General features: G+C 53.0%; 2 protein-coding genes across 7 annotated transcripts in view; both read right to left on the bottom strand.

Annotated features, from left to right (window-relative positions):
• SREBF2 (sterol regulatory element binding transcription factor 2) overlaps positions 1-3,299 on the bottom strand; it is a 60,433-nt gene extending 57,134 nt beyond the window's left edge. For 2 of the 3 annotated variants that reach the window (XM_089921383.1, XM_089921384.1), the window contains exon 1: positions 3,032-3,299. In XM_089921383.1, the coding sequence (XP_089777509.1) occupies positions 3,032-3,284 (253 nt within the window). In that variant the 5' untranslated portion in view covers positions 3,285-3,299. The remainder of the gene's footprint in view (positions 1-3,031) is intronic. The other variant, XM_022597009.3, reaches the window with a different exon arrangement.
• A 1,192-nt stretch (positions 3,300-4,491) lies between these two features.
• On the bottom strand, positions 4,492-21,245 carry CCDC134 (coiled-coil domain containing 134). Of its 4 annotated transcripts, none has more exons than XM_089921386.1 (7): positions 21,139-21,241; positions 19,377-19,495; positions 18,551-18,672; positions 17,879-17,963; positions 15,891-16,072; positions 15,540-15,611; positions 4,492-6,991 (listed from the first exon to the last, which is right to left on the bottom strand). In XM_089921386.1, the coding sequence occupies exons 2-7, from the start codon at positions 19,477-19,479 to the stop codon at positions 6,866-6,868; spliced, it is 690 nt and encodes a 229-aa protein (XP_089777512.1). In that variant the 5' UTR covers positions 19,480-19,495; positions 21,139-21,241; the 3' UTR covers positions 4,492-6,865. The 4 variants fall into 4 exon arrangements, with proteins under 4 accessions (XP_089777512.1, XP_022452199.2, XP_089777514.1 ...); XM_022596491.2 differs by lacking the exon at positions 21,139-21,241 and adding an exon at positions 20,657-21,063; XM_089921388.1 differs by lacking the exon at positions 15,540-15,611 and having other exon boundaries at positions 21,139-21,245.
• Positions 21,246-21,303: the final 58 nt, after the last annotated feature.

Below are 21,303 nucleotides of genomic sequence, written 5' to 3'. Positions count from 1 at the left end.
GTCAAAGGTGGATCTCCTAATTGCCAAATCCCATGAGTCCTTTCATGGCCTTGTCATCCTTGCTGTCTTCTGCAGCACTATCTCCATCATCCACTAACTGCTCCTCAAAAAGCTCACTTCCCCTTAGGTTATTATGTTTCCCTCACCTGATTTGACCTCCGGTTCCATCTTCTCCTCTCACCTCTATACTCAACTCATCAATATGGGTGGGTGACTAGTCCTCAATCTCCATCCCCAGTTTTAACCTTCTCCTATCTGCCTCCCATTTCCTACTAGCACCTCAATTTCAGTCCATTTAAGACAAATTTTCATCACCTCCCCAAACCAGCTCTTCCTGCTAGCTTCTGAGCCCTCCCAATGCCCAGGATCAAAGCCTTAATGGGATCTTAGGATTCCACCTCTGCTCTGCCTTCAGGGCCAAGTTTCACTGAGGCCATGTCCTGTCACATCCAGCACCTTGCCCAATGGCCACTTCTTATCCCCATCCCATCACCCTCTTAGGATCATCACCTCACATCCACACGGCTGCCTCCTAGAGGCTGGCATGTGCTCTCGAGGTGACACATACCCTCTCTCCCCCACTACCCACAGCATCTCTTCTTCCTCACCCAACCAGCTCCTAGAAGCATCTGGGCTGGCCAGCTCTGACCTAACCCAACACCAAGGGCTGAGTCTAGTATAACTTAGAATCCTGCCTAGCTCAAGGTCCCTGGATTCATTCAGGCACCCCACAAATATTTAATTCTAGGTGAAAGAAACAAAATGCAAGGCCCTGGCCCTCATGGGGCTGATGTTCTGGAGGGAGATGGATGGGTAAGTTTTCAGGGATATTTGTGCCTGCAGACCACTGGCCTTCAGCCCACCCAACCCTTCTTTCCTCTAAGACCCACGTCCAGGGCCATCTCCTTGGTGTGGTCTTCCTGGTAAGCCAGCCTTTACCAAGCTCTCTCCACGCTTGTTTTCACTAACTGCTCTGCATAACTGTGAGCTCTTCTATACTCAGCACTACAGTTTTACTATTATTCATCTGAAGCTCCAGAAAGCCATAAAATTCTATCTTTCCTATCTTTTCATGTTCCCTACAGCTCTCACTTGAATACTTGTTGACCAGTGAAGACAGGGAGCCATTTTCCCCCAAATCTAATATGGAGCCCTGTGAAGCCATGGAACCACTGCGGTAGTTTCCGCAACATACATATTACTCAGAAATCTATAGGGATAAGGTTAATACTTAACTACCAGGTACTTTAACACATTATAAATTAAGACAAATAAGAATCAGTTTTGGAATGGGAATGCAAAATGCACATGAATTTCTTTGTGTGAGGTTGCCAGTGGGCAGTTTAGGACATGCGCCTTACTGGCTGTGTAACCTTGGGTAAGTTAATGAACTGCCTTGAGCCTCAGTTTCAGGGTCTATGAAGAGGGGACGAATGTAGTATAACAAGCAGTCTCTACCTGATGGAACTTGTTAAGGGTTGAGGACATTAATGTGCAATGACTGCTTAACACGGTGCCTGGCACATTAAGTACTCAAAACATGTTAGCTGCCCTTAAGTTCCAAGAACCTCCCTCCCCCATTTGTCAACACATTTCTGTATTTCTGAGCATTCAGTGGAAAAGTCTGTAGTTAGACTTGGGGCGTCATTTAAGGGTCTTACCACACTGCCTGTATGACCAAAATCAGAAAGTAAAGTCAGGCCAAGGGGTGAAATGTTACAGAAGCAAAATGGGAAACGGATTCTTTTCAATTAGCTGTTGCCACTATCTCTTCCCCTGGAAGAGAATCTTCTGCTGCCTCGGTTTCCTCATCTGTATAATGAGATTGTAGTCATCATACCTGCCTGCAAGGCTGTAGTGACATCTTGGACATGAAAGCACTTTGTAAACTCAAGAGCACAATGCACCTGAGTTACTGATTAAGAGTATGGGTTCTGGACAATCTAAAATGAGTGACCTTAAACAAGTTAACATCTTCTGGCCTCACTCTCCTGTAAAATGGGAGCAAAAAGAGTTATCTTAAGGGACTGTAGTAAGGAATAAGTGAAACAATTTAAGCGTTTGGGGCCTAGAATATCAGAAGAGCCCACCTATTCAGAGTTATTATTATGATGACTAACCTATTCACTGGACTCCTCGCCCCCAAGGAGCAGGTGAAAGCTTGATGGAGCAGCGACACCAACACTGGCCCAGGAACTGTGCTCCGTAACCAGCTGGGTGACCTTGGGCAAGTCGCTGACCCTCTCCAAACTTTGGGTTCCGTGATCACAAAATGATCCCTGTGCTCCTACCAGCTCTTCCTCTCCGCTGTTAAGGTCGCCGGAACAAAGGCCACCCGCTCCCCAGCCTGTCCCCGAGGGGCCACAGCTCAAAATTCCTGCTGCTCAACTCCCTTTGCAGCGCGACAGCAGGAGCGCCCGGGTCTCTATCCCGGAGAGATGCGTCCACACTCCGCCGCCACCGCTCGCTTCCTCAGCAACTTGCTTCTGCAGCCGCTCGCTGCCCAAAGTTTTCCCAGGCGCCAGGAGACTCGGCCCTGTTTCAACCCCGGGAAGACCAGGGTTGAGGGCGCAGAGCCTGGGGTCCCGGCCCGGGGAACCCCAAAGCCGCCCACGCGGCCGGGAGTGGAGTGACAGGTGCGACGCGGAGCCACTGGGCGGGCAAGCGTGACCTCGCACCGCGCGTGTAGGAGCGCGAAGGAGGCAGCGGCCGCGCGCTCTCCTCTGGCTGCTCCCGCCAGGCCCCCGCGACGCCCCCGGCTCCGCGTTCCCGACCCCACGACCCTCGCTGCGCTTCCGGACACGAGGCGCCCCGAAGCAGATCCCGCGGCCTGCCCGAGCGGAACGGCCGGGCGGGGCTCAAACCCACAGCGCCCGGAAGGGTTGGGGACAGCCGGGTCGACCGCGCCTGCAGGGTCTTCCCGCGCGAGACGGGGCTGCCGGGGGGTGGGCGCACGCGCACCCGCGCGCGCCGCCGTAACCCCTTCCTCCCCGAGCGCCCCCGCACTCCCACCCACCCACCCACCACTCACCGTCGATGTCCCCTAGGGTCAGCTCGTCGCCCAGCTCCGTGAGCGTCTCCATGGTCTCCAGACCGCCCAGCTCTCCGCTCCCGTCCATCGCCCGGCTCGGTGCAGAGGAACCCCTGCCGTCCCGCTCAGGGAGACGCGGGGGCGGTGCCGCCGTCACCGCCCATGACACCCAACAGCCCCCGCCGGGTACCGCCTCACCGGCCGGTGCCAGCCGCCGCCATGTTTGCGCCGCGCGGGCGGGGCGGGGCGGCATTGCCCCGCCCCAACCCGCGCCCTCTGGGGCCCCGCCCCCAGGCCGCGCGCGCCCCCTTGTTTGTTGTCAATGGGACCAGGCTTGTCCTGGCCAATCGGCGCGCGAAGCGGCGCGTGGGGTGATGGCGCGTCAACGATCAGCAGCTCAGATTTGCATATCGAGGCCCCTCCCCTGGCGGCCTCTTAGCGAATGCGAAGAAAAGCCTCCAGGTCCTCAGCCCAACCTCCTTCCCGTAGTTTAAAGGAACCGCTCCCTTTTCTGTTGGTTCGGCTCCACAAGCTACTCCATCCACCCGCTGGGGAATGAAGGGTTAACACCGTCCACCCCGCCCCCGCCCGCTAGGCGCCCCCAGAGTAAGCCTTGAGCACATTACGTCATCGTCCCAGCTGTCTCTCCCCCACCCTAGCCCCGGTCCCCCCAGCCCGCTTGGGTGGCGGGTAGAATCAAAACTGGACCCCAGCACTGGGGCCCGGAGGAGTATGGAGATCGTTCACGTCGCGTTTCTCCCAAGCCCCTTACGGGCGGCTACCGAGGCTCGCAAACTGCCCAAGTACGGAGCGTATTTTACAAACTCTGCGCCCTTGCACCTGCCGCGACCACGCGCTTACTCCAGCTGCCTCACCCCGGGTACCTGAGAATCTCCTGCAGTCCTTTAAAACAACGCCAGTGCCCGGAACCACCACAGGCATCCTGAGGTGGGTTCCGAGCACATCTTGACAAAGTTCCGCAGGGATTTTGAGGCGCAACCCACCCACGGATTCCCACTCCTTCAGCCACCGCACTTCCAGTGTTGCAGTAGGTCACGATGTAAACAACTGTGCAGGTTTCTAGGAATTTATACTAAGGAATAAACGTATGAGTGCTCAGCGAAGTGTGCCCTCAGAGGAGCTCATCAGAGTCCGCTGTAACTGGGAAAAACTGGGAAGCCCAATAAGGACCTGATGAATATACCTGTTGACAAAGACTTCCGCGATATATTGTTAAAAGGGAACACTATGTTTCCTGCTAGTCTGTGAGAGGTAGCAGTTGCTTTGCGGTCAAGACTTAAGAGTTCAAAGGCTGGGTGGAGGCAGCCATGTGGATTCACTTACAAACCGTGTGACTTTGGGCTGGTTAAATAACTTTTTTTTTTTCCTCAGTTTTTTTAGCTCTAAAACGGGGGGAACAGTGCTCCCTTGTAGTGGTGAAGATTAAGTGAGATCATCTGTACACTCATTTGACAATATTTATTGAACATTTCTGTGGCAGGCAGAGAGACAGTTCCTGCCCTCTGAGAGCTTCCAGTCTGATGAAGAAAACAGGCACTGATATTTAAGACAAAACCTAAAATTATGAGGAGAGAACTGCATCTGACATAGCTAGGGGAACACACAACACACACAAAGGCCCTGAGGCAGAAGGAGCTGATGCAAGCCAGCACTTGGAATAAGTCCTGACACACACTGCCCATACAAGGTAGCTACTGTAACTGAAAAGTTACACATGAAGGACAAAAAGGATGGAAGGCCCAAGAGCTGAGTGTCAGTGATGGTTATGGGAATGGTGGGATTTAGGGTGAATTTTACTTTTTCTTGGTATTTCAGTATTACTTAAATTACTTTTTATAATTAACATATATAACATAATAAATAAAGTACCTTATTTGGGGGGAAAAAAGACAAGAAAGTCCTTTTCATTGTTTACATGCAGGAGGGCTGGTATAGATTATATTAGTCTCACCCTGAAACAGAAAACCAAACCCTGCTGCCCTGCTCTGCACCAGGCACTGAGCTGAACAGTGCCACCTGCAACTCCACCATTCAGTGGCTCTCACAGGGCTCCCCACAGTGGGAGGTGACTGTCTGCTGGCATACCATATGACTCACTTTCACTTTGGTCCAATGCCTTCCCGTCCCAGAGCCTCAGTAACCCTCTGCAGAGGGCTACCTGAGTACCAGGAGGTCAGGTAAATGGGCACAGTGCCTCCCACTCTGCAGCTGTTCCCATAGCTCCCAGCTGGAGCTGCCCAGGGAAGAGAGCAGAGTGGTTCTGTTTGTACCTTTGAAGGTGTCAGATGGGAAAACTTGGGCCCACTGGAGGGTGGAGAGGAAGGGATCAACCAAGATGGTGAGAAGTGAAGGTATAGAAGGTATAGAAGGAAGAACCCAGGAGGATAAAGATGCTAAATGGGACAGAGGTGAACACAAGTTAAGACTGGGCTCCTCTCTTTGGCTGTGCATATAGTGGGTGCTCAGCAAATCTACGGGATGACCAAAGAACCATCAGAGAAGGGCTCTTGTCACTGAGAAGCCAGGCCCCAACCTCAGAGAGGCAGTTTAGGGCTGGCCAGACAGTTCAGACATTATCAAATTCATTACACCAATGAAGCCACAGTACAGGGAAGGGGTGGGCCAGGGTCACTCTGCAAGTCTGATGGGCTAAGACCCTGGGTCTCCCTTGGGCACTGTTAGTGGTAGAGGGTTGGGGATAGTTGTGTGTCTCTCCCCTGGCTTGGCAAAGTCAAAGAGACAGAGCTAGAATTCCCCCCAGAGCCCCTCCCTTCTCTGCCTGGAAGGGATATGACAAGGGCGGCAGCCCACTCAGGGCCTAACTCCCTCTGCAGCTTCCCTGCTCCATGGCCCTGGTCTTTTCTTACACACCTCCTGACACAGGGAGCTTGCTATCTGATCAATCCAGCTTGGAGTAGCCCTACCATTACAAAGCACAGCCTCCTGCAGAGCTGCAGCCTGTCCCCCAAGAGACCCCACCCACAGGCTATGGTCTCCCTGCGCTGCCAGAGAGGACAAGTTGATTCTTCCCCGAGCCTGCTCAATGACTTCCCTGGATATCTGAGGACAGAGATCATGCTGCTCCAAGGCTGTCTTGGGCTAAACACCCTCCCAGGATACTTCTGGTCCTTTCTCAACACTGATCCCTTGTCCATGACAGTGCTGAGAAGGGAACTGGAGGTCAAAGCCAAGCCCCTGCTTTGCTGCCCCCCCAGGGCTTGAGGCTCCTCTGAGGAGGAGGAATATCCTCTAAGGTGGTCTCTACATCTGAGGGCCCCCTATCCCCCGACCCAGGCCCCTCTCACCTGCCCCATGGAGAGGCTCCCTGGGGCCCAAACCAACCTGCTAGCCCAGAGCATTTGCTGGCTTTTATTGTCTCTGCAGGGGACAACTGTGCCAGGCAACTCAGTGACACAGTGGGGCCAGCAGCAGGCATGACACCTTCACACATGGCTCAGAGCCTAGCTCTGCTGCCTCGCCAGGAAGGGCAGCAGCCAGCCGGCCAGCGGTCCTAACCCAGCGGAAAAGTCCAGCCCAGGATCCCTCCTGCTCCCCCCAGCGTCTCTACAGGGTTAGGTCTGCAGCGCCCTCTGAAGGCTCCCTTGGCACCCCTCCAGGAAGGTCCCTGGGGAGAAATGCAGCCCTCTGCGGCCCAGTCCCTTCAGCTGGGGCTCAGAGCCGGCTCCAGGGGGCTGAGCAAACTCGGCCTCCCCTCTCACAGGGCCAGCTCTCACCACCAGTCATACCGCTGCATTCTCCTCTTCCTCCCGACTGGCTTCCTCCTGGCCCCTTGAGCCCTGGGCTGCTCCAGGGCTATAACTCGGACTGGGATCTTGAGATCCGAGGGCCTTTTCGGATCTCTTTCCGCTTCTCCTCTTTCTTCCGGCGTTTCTCCTCTCCTCTCAGGGCCTTCTGGAAAGGGTCAGTGCTGGTGCTGAACTGAGGGGAAGAGCAGAGTGGTCTGATTAAGTCTGCTGGCGGCAAAGAGTTCCCTCTGAGCTAGGCTGCTGCGGGGACAGGAAGGTCACTCAGACACAGGCCCTGCCCTCGGGCAGCCCACAGACATGGAGATAGTTAAATGGGCTTGGGGAAACTGCTGAGCGGGTCTTGGAAGATAAGCAGGAGGTTGCCAAGCAAACAGGACGAGGGAAGAGGACATTCCAGGCAGAGGGACAGGTGCTGAACCTACATGGCGCATCTGAGAAACAACAGAAAGACTCCACTCAGGGTGAAGGGGCTGAGTGCCGAAGACCACCACAGACCCCCAGAACCCCGAGGAGGAGATGGCAGCCGGCAAGAGTAAGACAACAGGGGTCCTGCCACTTGCAACGTCTAGGCAAGGGAGTGTACGGGAAGCAGGTGGGCCAGAGGTCAAACCGGCAGAGCCTGAAAGAGGTGGAAAGACGACAACAGTGGTGCCCAGACTCGTGGCTTCCACAGTGGATGCACGCACGGTGGTACCCAGTGAGGAGATGGGAACACAGGGCGAGCTGGGCAGGAGGAGGATGAGGACTTCAGCCGGGGTCATCCCCAGGCCCTCTGCTCTTCTTCCCCCACTCTCCAGACCGGCTCATCTGACCACAGGGCTTCCGTTCCACCTCTATGGTCAGTTACCACTCAAATGTGCATCTCCCTATCTAAATGCCTGTCTGACACCTCCACTAATGTGCAAACATGCCCCAAGCCCAGCATGGCTCCATCTCCCCAAAACCCAGTCCCCTTCCAGAGTCCCTGTCCTCATGAACAGCAGTGCCCCACAACCCAGTCGAGGCAAGCAGGGCAGAGACCAAGCATTGCCCCCACCCCCACCCCTACCCCTCACAGTCCCTTGCCAAGGCCTGGCCTATTTTACCCCCTAAGTCTCAAACCCATCTACTTCTCTCTGTCTCGCCTATCCTACTGCTACCCCCATCACCTCCCCCACCGCCCTCCTGATAAATCTGGGCATCTCCCAGGGTCTCTCCACACCCTCTTTGGCTCCTCTTAAGCCATTCTCCTCACTGCAGTTAGCTACTTTCAAAATGTAAGTCTGACTCCTGCTTAAACCCTTCCACGACTCTCCATTACTCTCAGGACAAGGTTCCACACAGCTGCATCTGCAGGTCCACCCTGCCCCCCTCTCCTCCTCCCTCACTTCTGGTCCCTGGGCTCCTTCACTCCCACTTCCAGGCCTCTGCACATGCTGTGGCTCTTCCCAGCCCCCACCCCCTCTGCCACATTAGCTCCAGCTCAGCTGTCACTGTCCTTGGGGACCTGCCCTGGCTCCCGGCTGGGGCTGCCTCCTCTGTTTCCTTCTCAGTGCTTCTCCCCTGCCACCACCTGCCTCTGTGACCACCTGCTTCGTGCCTGTTGCCCCCACTGGACCACACTCTCCATGAGGACAGGCGGATTGTGTCGGATACTGCTCACTGAGCCACAAGCCCCCAGTGCAGGGCCTGCCAGGCTTATAGATGGCACTTAGCATGTATTTTTTAAATGAATGAATGAATCACGTTAGAATATGAGATACGATAGTACCCAAAACTCAGGTAACCTTGTTGTGAGATACACCCATTTTATTTGTTCATACGATAAATCTGATAAATGTCTGATCAAGGTAGATGTTAAAAACAAATTAGGAGCTCCACCTTGTGGAGTAATCCACCTACCATGTTAGACTGAACCACAAGTCTGGAAGATGGGGTGAAGTCAGAGAAGTGCAGCCCAGAGAGGGTAAGTGATCTGCTCAAGTCACACAGCTAGTCCCAACTGGGGCTAGCCCCCAGGCCTCCCACTTCCCTGACCAGTGCTTTCCTTATCACACTCTGCCTCCTATCCCTACAAGTTAATTCTGATCCTCTTGGGAGGAAGGAGGAGCTGGGAGACCCCTCAAGCCACAGAGGACTCCACACTCTTGGCTCTGGCTTGGGGAAGGACAAGTCAAGAGATCCTGGCCCCACCAGCCCCAGCTAGGTGGGTCAGAAGAGAAACAATGCCTATCCCTTTCTTGGATCTCCTCCCCGCTAGATCTGGCTAATGCCTACTTTAAATTCTGATGCTAACCTCGAGTGGACCCTTCGTGCTGCCTGACAATCCAGAATGTTCCCCTGGTCTACTCACTCTCCTGCTCTCCTAGACACACCTTCTCCTAGAACCTCCATCACTCCTCCCCTCCTCACTCGCAGCCCATGACCTTGCTTCCTGTTCCAAAGAGAATGGAAACACTCAGAAGACAACTTCCTCAAGCTCCCACCACCATGCCCACCAACCCACTTGCTGCTGTGCCCACACTGCTCTTCCAGGCTAGGCCACGCCTCCCCCCGGGCACCAGCTCTCCTCTCCCGGCTTCCTTCCTCAGGGATGAGGCTCCAGCAACTCTCCTACCCCTGCACCATCGGTTCTTCCTCCCTAATAGGTTGGGGGGTCCCATCAACATGCAAACGTGCTGTAGTCTCTCCCATCACACTAAACTTTCCCCTGGAACCCACACCCTCCTCCAGCTAGTCTCCCGTTGATCTGCTCCCCTTGAAAACAAAACCTTTATCATAAGCGACAAGGATATACTGTACAACATCGGGAATTATAGCCATCATCTTGTAATAACTTTTAATGGAGTATAGTCTGTAAAAATACGGAATCACAGGCTTCCCTGGTGGCGCAGTGGTTAAGAATCCACCTGCCAATGCAGGGGACGCAGATTCGAGCTCTGGTCCGGGAAGATCCCACATGCCGTGGAACAACTAAGCCCGTGAGCCCCAACTACTGAGCCTGTGCTCTAGAGCCCGCGAGCCACAACTACTGAAGCCCGCATGCCTAGAGCCCGTGCTCCGCAACAAGAGAAGCCACCACCGTGAGAAGCCTGCGCACCGCAACCAAGCGTAGCCCCTGCTCGCCACAACTAGAGAAAGCCTGCATGCAGCAACAAAGACCCAACACAACCAAAAATAAAAATAAATTAATTAAAAAAAAAAAACCTGAGTCACTATGCTGTACACCTGAAACATAAAAAAAAAAAGAAAAACTCTTCAAAAGTGTCACCCGTACTTGATGGGATGCGTCCGCTTCCTTTCCTCTCATTTTCTCCAAACTCAGTCTTTTGTCCCCACCACTCAACCAAAACAGCTTTTACTGAGATCTCTGATGGCATGTCTCCATGCTGCTAAATCCAGTGGCTGATTCTCAGCCTCATCTTCCTTGACCCTCCAGCAGCATCTGACAGGAAGATCACTTCCTCCTTCTTGTCACTTTCCTCACACGGCCTCTGGGAAATCATTCCCTCTTGGGTTTGCTACACTAGCACTGACTGATCCGTCTTGGGGTGCTCTGCGAGTTCCTCCTCATTCTCCCGTCTCTAAGTGCAGGCACATCTCAGGCCTCAGGCCTCAGACCACTGCTATACCTGCCCTGCCCCCCTGCTACTCTCACATTTGCAGCTCTAGCTTTAAGCTCTCCCCTGAAACCCAGTCATATACCCAGTCGCCTCCTTGACATCTTCATTCAGATGCCCATCAGGTCCAGAAACGAGGCCTTGATCCCCGATCCAGCCCTCGACCTTGTCCCACCAGTCTGCCCATTTTAGAAATGGCAGTCCCATTCTTCCACACACTCAGGTAAAAAATCATCGAGTCATCCTTAATGCAGCTCTTTCACTCCAGATCTGCTTCCTTAGTGAATTTTATTGGCTCTGCCTTCAAAACAACCAAAATCTGACCATTCCTCGCCAGCACCATTGTTGTCACCCTGGTTCAAGCCACCATTAATTCCCAAATAGACAAGCACAGCATCCTCCTTACCAGTATCCGTCTCCTCCCCGGTCCCCCTCACTATTCTCCACACAGCAGCCAGGCTGATCCTTTAAAAGGATAAGTCGGAGACCCTCACCCTGCTCCTATGTGTCTTGGAGCCAAAGCCCTTGAGAAGACATGCAAGGGTCCTGTGCTCTGGCCTACAACTCTGACCTCACCCCCTCTCACACTCCCCACCCTTCCAAATATGCTTCCAATTCAGGGCCTTTGCACTTGCTGCTCCTTCAGCCTGGAATGTTCTTCCCCAGAGACAGAGCTGGCTCCCTTGCTGTTTCACGTCTTTGCAGTAAGAACCTTCTGTGTCCAAGTCATGTGAAATAGCAACTGTATTCCCACGTTACCCCTGGAATTCCTTAACCACGTTCCTCTGTTTTTCTCCGTAGCCCTTATCACCACCTATCATATATTTTTTATTGACTGTCTATCTCCTACAACTAGAATGCCATTCCCAGGAGGGCAGAGCTAGAACGCTTCTCTAGTGGCTGGGATTCAGTAGATACTCACTAAACGTTGAACAAATGCATGTGCTATGCCTCTGAGCCTTTGTGCAAGCTGGTCCCTCTGCCTGGGAAGGTCTTCCCTGAGCTGGTCAACCCCGCACTTCTTACTTATCCCAGAGTCTCCATCCCCTACTTCCATAGGCTCCCTCGCATGGGTCCTCCCCTCTTGCACTGGTACAGAGATCATGCTAGATTGGGACTGTGTTTCTCTGCTACCTTCCCCAACAGACGGTGAGCATCTTCAGAGCAGGGAGAGGGCCAGCTCCCTCTGGACTGGGACAGTGGCCAGCACGAAGCCTGATACAAGTTGGCTCTAGTGATGGGTATGTAGTAGGAGGGGACTCCCGGAACACCCACTGGTATGGAGAGAATGCCCAAGGTGAGCGGAGCAAACCTGGACTGTTGCTGCTGGACAGGTCCACACGGGATACCAAAAAGTTGAGTAAAATCTTGGGACCGTCCCCAGCCAATAAAAGGAAAGTATGTTGCTTCTGAGGTATGCCCAAGCAGAGCACATTATGATGAAGCTAAATTACATCTACCCTGGAGCCCATTCTCTCAGTGCCCCATGCTCTCACCCTCCTCGTGTGTGAGAGGCATTCACGATCTGCAGGGCAAGAAGAGCCAGTGACACAGCAAAAAAAGCATCTCCACGGGAGCCCCCTCATTGGGAAAGGCAATCTGCCATGGCCTTGAGCATCCCTGCATGTTCTTGCCGCGTAACCAAGAACCCAGTCCTGACTGTTCTTACCCAGGCCATTTATCAGGGTTGTGAGTGCAGCAAGCAACGTTGAAGGATGTGTCATCTTGGTTTTACATGAAGGGGAGGCAGCCACGCTAGTGTGGAAAACCATATTCCCCACTCCGTCACCTGAAGCAAAGCCACTAGTTCAACAGGGCCCTCGAGTCAGAGGTTCCTCTGAATAGTCAGGCCTGTCCTCTGATTGTTCACCTAAATGAAGAGCTAATGGTGCTGTGCAGAAGAGTTAACATAGCTGGCCTCACTGCTATCTTTTAGAAGGCTTGCTTCCAAGGTTGGTCCTTGGCTGGTGTCTGGGAACTTGGTTTCTGGGAGGGATTCCCATCACCCTAACTGATAAGAGTGGCTCACTGCACCTAAACTGTGCAAAAATGTGGTTTATGCTAAACACCCACTTTCCTTCTGGAGTCTGGAATTTGGTATGTGCTAGGCAGAGGGTGCCTACATGACCAGTTCCCAGACTCTGGGCACTGAGTCTTTAACAGGCTCTCCTGATAGACAACTTTTCACACGTATTTTTATAACCTGTTGCTGGGGGAATAAATTGTGTCCTGTGTGACTTCACTGGGAGAGACTCGTGGAAGCTTGTATCTGGTTTCCCTTAGACTTCACCCAAGAAGCATTTTCCCTTTGCTGATTCTACTGTGGATCCTTTCACTGTAATAAATCATAGCCTCGAGTACAAGTACACACTGAGTCCTGTGAGTCCTCCTAGCGAATCATCAACCTTGGGGCGGCTTTGGGAACCCTCGGCACAGGTGACCACGGGCAGCAGCAGCCATCTAGCCCCAGGGATGACACTGGAAGACCAACTGCCATAAAGACTAGTAAGACAACAATCTGAATTAAAAGCCGTCACTCTTGCCTAGACAATATTCCTAATGACCAGGCATGCTGTATTCTTACTGACTGTTGTCAGTGTCCTAGCCATCTGGTCTGCCAGATGAGCAGGCTACAAACTGGCAGATCAAAGATGGCCATCCTTCCTGGGGGCCATGAACTGTGGAAACAATCTGTGGTTGACAATGGGGCAGTCTGGGCCACTCGCTTAGATGCTCATAGCCAATTCTCTGATGAGACCAACCAGAATCAAAAGGCTGATCAAGCCTACACAGCCCAGTTGACTGGCACTGCCACCTACATGCATCATTGTACTAAGTGTGGCAATACACTCACCACCATGGACTGACACAAAGCAGAGGACTCCGTATTTCTGGTTCAGCTACCTAGAGTCCCTGGTTGGAACAGTATGGCCCAAGATCGTTAGAATAATGACCACTTGAGGGACTTTCCCTGGCGGTCCAGTGGTTAAGACTCCACGCTTCCACTGCAGGGGGCACGGGTTCGATCCCTGGTTGGAGAACTAAGATCCTGAATGCTGCATGGCACGGCCAAAAATAAAAAAGAATAATGACCACTTGGTTGAGTACGCTCCTTGCCAAGTCTCCCTGCAGTGGCCCACGTGGGCCAAGATGGGAGATACGCGTCTGTAGAAATCTTGCAAAAATGCCCTTGTCCCACTCACATATGACCCTTCTGAACAAAAAGTCTAGGTGAAAGTAGGGAATAATTGGAGAAAAGTGAAATTATAGGTCCTGGGATGTGACATGTTGATTTTGTACCAATAATCTGGGGAGGGAGTGCCTTAGATCCCAGGAGGTGTGTGGAACAATTAATCCTCTTTTTCCTTTAGATCCAGCACTGCCGCCTGGCAAAACAATCCTAGGGTCCACCCAAGCCAAGCGGCAGCTGCAGTTGAGAGTCAGACCAGCTGTCCAGTGTGTCATTCTCAACCACGTGATGGGAAAATTCACACAGACGCAGTCAGTCCTGAACTATTCTGCTGTGCCTGATACCATCAAAGGCAGCTCCCAAAGTAACCCTGTGTAGACACACAGACCAGAACAACCTTGTTTCAATCTGACATACAAATCCATCTGCTTCTCCTGATCCCTGAGTGACCCTGGTTATGCCATGTAGGGCAACTGAGGCTGCAACTCAGCAGCAACACTGCCTCCAGAGCTCAGCCAAACAATGCAATGGTGACCCAAATCAAGTGGTAACATGTAGGAGACAGTGGGCCACAGAATGCCTCTCCACTGGGGATGAGCGTTGCTTTGGGTCTATCTCTTGGCCCCTATAATCACTGGCAATGGCATCAAAGATCAGCAGCTCAGTCTAAACCCTTGTATGGGTGGTAACAGATGATGGATTGGTCTTAGACGGCATGCTGATTTTCGAATGTAAGACCTACTGCCCCCGCCCCCCCCAGGACTTATCAGAGCTGGCTAAGTCCAGGACCCTGGAGCATATGGTTGAGATCAACACTGCGCGTGGCCTCATCCTGCTGCTTAGAGTCCTACTGACAGGAGTCTGAGACAAGCTGAACAAACGTGGTCCTAGTCTCTGCTGATCAGATTAATCATGGAATAGGACATTCATGTAGAAATGTGAGTTAAGCCAAGACACGTAGGGCTGATGGATGGACCGTGGGGAGGTGATCTCCATCGCCCTGCACATTCTCGCTGGTACACCAGACCACTCTGTACCTGGGCCATTTCTCAGGTTGTGTTTGCAGAAAGCAACCATGAAGGATGAGGTGATGTCTGCCTGCAAAGACTTGGTTTGCTTCTGTTCATTATAAAGGTGGTGAATTTCCCAAGCTTGGTGCTTCTAGACTTGATGCAAACCCACTGCATGGGTGGCATTTGCCTGGGCCCCTCTGTGTCACCCTCCTGGGACTTGGGGAATACGGGAAAGCCACATGACCAGGCCAACAGCAACTGCTTTTGCTGCAGTAAACTCTGATGTCTCTAACCTGTCAGCATCCATGAAACAGCAGCAAAATCCTAAACCTTCAAGAGGTCCCTCCCTACACCTGAGGAGAGCTTGTGATTTGAGGAGTACAGTGCTCTGGCCCTTCCTCCCTGCCGCTCAGGCCCTGCCCTGCCACCTCTGATCTCTTCCTCCCCTCTACTGTGTGTCCGTATCTGTCGTGCTTCCCCTGCAGCCTCCAGCTCTCAGAGCCCACCTCAGCCCCTAGGAGGAGAACATGTGCAGGAATGTGGGACAGAAGCCTGGCTGGGTGCTCAGAGGCTCAAGGGCAGAGAAGCATGGCCTGACCTCCCATGGCTTCCCTGACATTCGCCTGATGGGCACAGGGCCTACCGTACACTGGGATGGATGTGTTCATAGCCTCTGACTGGCCCTCACAGCTGAGGTCCACACCGCATGGACAGACAGGGAGCTGAGGCTAAGACAGGGCCAGCAGCTTGCCCGAAGGTACCAGTGAGCGAGTGATACTCAGGCCCAGACCCAGGCACTTCTGGCTCCAAGTCCAAAGCCCTCACACTCCACTCTAGGTGCCCCAGCCCCTGCAGGCCCTGGCCTCCCAGGGCTCAGCAGAGGCCAAGCAGACATGGCCACAGGTCCCAGCAGCTCACCTCTGTGTGGTCTACTTTAAATGGGTTCTGGAAGTCAGAGTCTTTCTCGCTGATTCCCAGCTCCTGGGCCATCTGCGGATGAGGAAAAGCTAGTCATCCTCTGCCTTCTCCTGCCTCCTGCTCACCCAAGGGCCACCCCCTTCGAGGCCTGAACAAATGTGGGCCAGGTGGTGACCCCTAGGGACCCAGGTCAGCATAGAACCCCATGAAAGGGCACCTCAAGGTGGCCCAAGGCTTATCACAGAAAACGCAACCAAAGGCTGACATTCAGGCCTCACTAAAGGCAGATGCGTGGCTCACAGCATACCACCAGACAGAGGGCTCCCGGACCTCCTCCACCCCAGTCCTTACCAGGCGGAGGATGGGCGAGTGGGGGCCCTGGTCAAAGACGCCCGACTGGTTGCAGAAGCTGATGCCCCAGCGGATGAGGAGGTTCCAGTTGGAGTTGTGGTCAAAGCAGTGGTGCACGATCCTTGGAAAGCGCAGCACCACATCACCGAAGAAGGCCGTGTTCTCCACCACTTGGGAGAAAGCTGGTGAGAGGACCCTGATGAGTGGCCAGGGGAGATGCCCTTCTACAGCCCTCCTGGCCAGCCCTACGCACCCTCCAGAGAACAGAGGCAAGCCCACTAATCAGAGAAGGGGAACAGTGCCTGAGGCCCACAGGCTGCTGACCACATGTACAGTGCATGCTAAGGGCTTTATGTCTACCAGGTCACTGAATCATCAAAACCACCTTTAGAGGGAGATGTGTCTGCTATTCCCATTTCTCACATGGGAAACTGAAGCTGACGGCTCGTGAGTAGCAAACCTGGGCTGCAAACCCAGGGCTGACTCCAAAGGACATGCTCTTTCCCCTGTATCTCACAGCTCAGAAAACTCGTTTGCCATGGGGACCAGAGAGGTGCGTGTCATTTTGCACATGGAGGCATATGCATCCCATGAGGCTTCGCTGGGCCTAACTTCCCCAACTTGGTATCCTAATGTCCAGAGCTGGGCCCTTTTGTTAACACAACTACAGTGTCTGTGAGGGGTCAGTTCTGTTAGGATGGCCAGGGAACACATCAGGGTTTGTTTTCTTTTTAGCGTATGCCCAATTTTATTTTAAATGCTTAAGTTCTTATTTTGAAATAATTTTAGACTTACATAATACGCCACAAAATTCCTTCACTGGGCTTCCTCTAACGTTATCATCTTATATAACCATTGCACAACTACCTAAACCAGGAAATTAACATTGATACAATACTATTAATCAACCCACAGACCTAATTTGAATTTGGTCAGTTTTCCCACCAATATCCTTCCTCTAGTCAACAAATCAGTTTAGACTGAGTTTAGTGTCCATTACGGTGGCAGGTCCCCGAACCCAGGCTAGCATGAAGAATAGTAACTATACACCCAGCCCTGGTGGCAGCCCCTGTTTGAGTGACCCCTATAGATAAGGCCCAGGCAGCACTCACCAGCACTAGCCAGGCCACACAGAGATAAGCAGACTCCTACAAAGATATGCCAGGTTGGGTCTGAGACAAGTGGGGCAGGGACCCCTGGGCTTCAGAACAATCTTGAACCGCAAAGAACTCAGGAGTTCGCTTGGTTTACAGGTAAGAGCCAGGCAAACCGCCTGTCCTCTTTCATGTGGAAACTGGAGGGAATAGTGCCTTCCTCAGTTATCGTGGAGATTAGAGACATTTGTAATGTGCCCAACATTCAATACGTAAAAGCTCCTTCCGTCCTGTCTCAGACAGTGCGACCTAACAAACTCTACTGTTAGAATGTAACCAGTTAATGGGGAGAAATTACCACTGAAGAGAAATTCTTGGAAAAGGAGATGAAGGGATTCAAAATATTCTTTTATTTACCTATGTTGGTCTCACCTTGTCTCAAAAAGGATTTAAGGGGGTTGAAGCTTTTAGAACAGTAGTAAAGAGTGAAGGTAACTGCTCCCATGGGCCAGTCACTTCAACAGGCCTCAGTTCTTTCTCCTATAAATGGGAACAACCCTTGCCATCTCTACCAGGAGGGTCAGGGTGGTGAAGGCAAGGATTTCTGGAGGGGAAGTGGGCAAAGGCTCCTCCCTAGTTCCCCCGTCTCAAACACCTAACCACACGACACAATATATGTGTCAGGGACACAGAAACTGGCTCTGAAACGAGCCGAGAAACACTCGGAGAATCATATACTAAGTGCCCAACTACCCAAAGAGACTCCTTGGAAGGTGCCACAAGAGGGTACTTCCAGAGAGAGAAAAGAGTGACAAGAACAAGAGGGAAGGAGCAGCTAGAGAAGATCAAGGATGGAGCAGGGAAGAGGAGAGGGAGAGATTGGGAAGACCATACCATCCTTCAGTTTCTCGTCCTGGGGGAAGGGCCCATCTGGGAGCACATCTGCAGCAATGAGCACTGTCCGGGAGTCCTCCAGCACCTGAGGGAACCCCACCTGGGCTGAGTGGCTTTGAAAAGGTCTTCCCAGACCGGCCCCAGCCCCATTTACTTCAACCCTACTTCAAATCTTCTGTGAGGGGCTTCCCTGGTGGCGCAGTGGTTAAGAACCTGCCTGCCAACGCAGTGGACACGGGTTCGAGCCCTGGTCCGGGAAGATCCCACATGCCGCGGAGCAACTAAGCCCGTGCGCCACAACTACTAAGCCTGCGCTCTAGAGCCCACGAGCCACAACTACTGAGCCCGCGTGCCACAACTACTGAAGACTGTGCTCTAGAGCCCGTGCTCTGCAACAAGAGAAGCCACCGCAATGAGAAGCCTGTGCACTGCAATGAAGAACAGCCCCTGCTCGCTGCAACTAGAGAAAGACCGCGCATAGCAACGAAGACCCAACACACTCCAAAATAAATAAATAAATAATAAAATAAATTAATTATATATATAAAAAAAATCTTCTGTGCATGCGCTTCCCCCTCATTGAACACCATCCCCTTGGGGAACTCCTACGCATCCATCAGTGCACAGATCAAAGACCAGGCCTGCCATGAGCTGCCCCCTGCCTGCATGCACCTTAAAGAGCCCCTTGAGCATGACATCAAGGATCTTGTACTGCTGGTGGACATCATTCAGCTGTGCTAGGTTTTTCAGCGCCAACAGCTGCTCCCGCCGCTTCACCTCAAACATCTTCTTGTCTGAGCAGCATTAAGTTAAGGAACTGGCACCAGTTCTCCTGCCTGGATAATCCAGTGGTCCCGATCGAGAGGGCCCACCCTGGCCAGCAAGTCTCTGCCAGGCGCATAGATGTGCATGCCTGGGACTCCCCAGGGAACGAATACACTCTCTGAGAAGCATATGAATCCTGCAACATATCATTCATCCACTTCACAGAGGATTCCACACCCGACAACCTGAATACAACCCTCAGGACCTGGCTCCTGCCCTCCCCTCCCCGTGGTCTTTCCCCAGTCTCCCACAGCCACTTACTGCTCCCAGAACCTCTACCCCTCTGCTCACACTGTATACTCTGCCTGGGGTGCCCCCCACCCTTCTCTATGAGTTTCTATTCTTTCAAGACCCAGCCCTTGGGTAGGCAGCCCAGTATACCAGGGCTTGGTCTCCAGCCAGGGTCTCACCCAAAAAGAATGAGGCACATGTACAATCCTCAAGAGTCCTCATGGCTCTGAGATATATGCCTTGCCTTCTCAATTTAACATATGGGGAAACTGAGGTTCAGAACAGAACTGGCTTGATCAAGGTCTGGTTAGAGCACCTTACTTTTTCTCCCCTGTTCCTATTAGGGGGTTCTGCTCCATCCCTGGAATCTCCCAAGGGGTTGTGGGTATAGAGAAACTTCATTTATAGACCCCTCAAAAACACCTCCAATCCCAAAGGATACAGATCTCCAGGCTCGGGTCCAGGGAGGTCCTCAGGGTGTCTGTGACTCCTGTCCCAGACAGTAGCAGGACAGAGAGGAAGGCCAGGAACTGAAGAAGGTCCATATCCAAGACTCTGGAGCTAGGGGAGTAACCCAGAGACAGAAGGTGAGACCCAGAGCTTGGTGTTATATGAAACAGAAAGTCAGTTGAACAGCAACTTCCCCTGATAATGACACAGCCTCCAAATACCAAGAACCCAGCTTTGGGAAGCCCTGGAGCCCCAGTTCCTAGCCCAGGGCCAGTGACCAACAGACACAAAATAAAGACATGGGATGATAGGAGGGAGGAAGAAAGATAAAGTCAGCAAGGCAGGGATACTTAGAGAACAGGGATCAACGCCTGGAACCCTGCACTGGAGCTCTGGCTCTGCCTGACTTCGGGACCTCGGGCAAATTGCTCAGCCTCTCTGAGCTTCATCTTCCTCACTGCAAAATGCGGATAAGGAAGTCATCTCCCTGTTGCAGAGACAGAAGGCTGGGTGAGGCACTGTGCCTGAGGAAGGAGGGCCTGGTCAATATCATTGCCTCTCAATTCCCCATCCTGGCCTCTCAGGAGGCCCAGGCAGTCAGAGGTGTGAAACTTCTGGGGCTTCCCACCTTTCCTGACTTCTGTCATCAGAAAGGAAGAAGGGGTGCAGGCTGGGAAGGGAGGCAAGACAGTCTTGGGATAAGACGGCTGTTATTCTCTTAGGAACCACAGGCACCACAAGCAACACCTGTTCCTATCTAGGCCACATTCCCCAATTACCTACTGAGTACCTGTCACGTTCCAAGCACTGTTCTAGAGCCGGGAATACGGCAGTGACAAACAAAATTCCCTGCACACTGGTACTTTCATCCCTAGTAGGGTTAAGAGAAACCAATGAAGTTGTAAAACAAGCACAGAAAGATAAGAGGGAGTCAGCAAAGTGCAATCTTAAATACAGTAGTCAGAGGCAGCCTCTACTCAGATGATAGCTGCCCAATTTTACCAACGTGGAGACCAAAGCACAGAAAAAGGAGGAGACTGCCCAAAGTCACTCATGGGTTCTCAGGCTAAACCAAGAGTCTTAATGAGCACTGGCTATCTCAGAGCTGGCCACTGTTGTATTAGGACACCTAGGTGTGTCCCAGAGATGCTCAGTTATTGACAGTGAGACCCCACACAGATCAACCAGAGAACCGCCCCCACCCCACGCTGATGAGACAACTGAAGCCTAGAGAATGGGAAGAAACAGTTCAAGCTCACCCAGAACCCTTACCTTCCACCGTCACGCTCCAGACTCAAGGGAACCAAACACTGGTTAAGGCAGAACTTGGGGTCAGGGGAAATCAGACAGCCGGTAATGACTGAAGCAGGAAGAAGTGGGAAAAGAAAGCCGAAAAAGCGGACTGCGTGGGGCAGATCCTGCTGTCTCTACTGTTACTCCCACTTCTCCGCCTCTCAATCCCGCTCCCTGCCCCATGAGTCCCGAGCTCTTCCCGGCTGGGCGTACGACTCCGAGGCCATTCTGCAGAGGTGGCTTGGTGGTGGATCCTGAGCCGGCAACCCGGGCTCGGAGACCAGGGTCGCTGCCCCTAGCCTTTAGAGCTCCGGGAAGAGAAAGTCTTTCTAATGAGAAGAGGCGTCCGGGTCCGCGAATCCCAACCCCCACCCTGTGCAGCCAGTTCTGGGCCCTCGGTCCCTCCCCCGCCCCACGCCCCAACGGGAGCCTGCCCGCCCGGCGCCCCCGCCCCCACCTACCAGGCCGGGCGGGTGGGTGAGCGGGCGGACAGGAGTCAGCGTGCACCTCACCTCGAGGGTCCGCAGACGACCGGCAGAGGCGCAGAACCTCACAGTGCCCCAGAGAAGCCTCGCAGGAACTGCCAAGCGCCGCCCCCGCCCAAAGATCGCGGGCCGCGACTGCCG

This window comes from Delphinapterus leucas, chromosome 11 (assembly GCF_059928025.1).
Source record: "Delphinapterus leucas isolate spDelLeu-1000000601 "Yukka" chromosome 11, BTC_Dleu_Yukka2, whole genome shotgun sequence".
In the NCBI taxonomy this organism is placed as follows: Eukaryota; Metazoa; Chordata; class Mammalia; order Artiodactyla; family Monodontidae; genus Delphinapterus; species Delphinapterus leucas.
This window is presented reverse-complemented; position numbering and strand designations above follow the sequence as displayed.

Excerpts from the sequence above, each read along its gene's own strand:
- CCDC134 (XM_089921386.1), bottom strand. The coding sequence starts at position 19,479 with ATGGACCTTCTTCAGTTCCTGGCCTTCCTCTCTGTCCTGCTACTGTCT. Across the intron at positions 18,673-19,376 it reads GGACCCGAGCCTGGAGATCT|ACAAGAAGATGTTTGAGGTG; the intron begins GTATCCTTTGGG and ends AATGCTGCTCAG. Across the intron at positions 16,073-17,878 it reads GGACGAGAAACTGAAGGATG|CTTTCTCCCAAGTGGTGGAG; the intron begins GTATGGTCTTCC and ends TCCTCTCACCAG.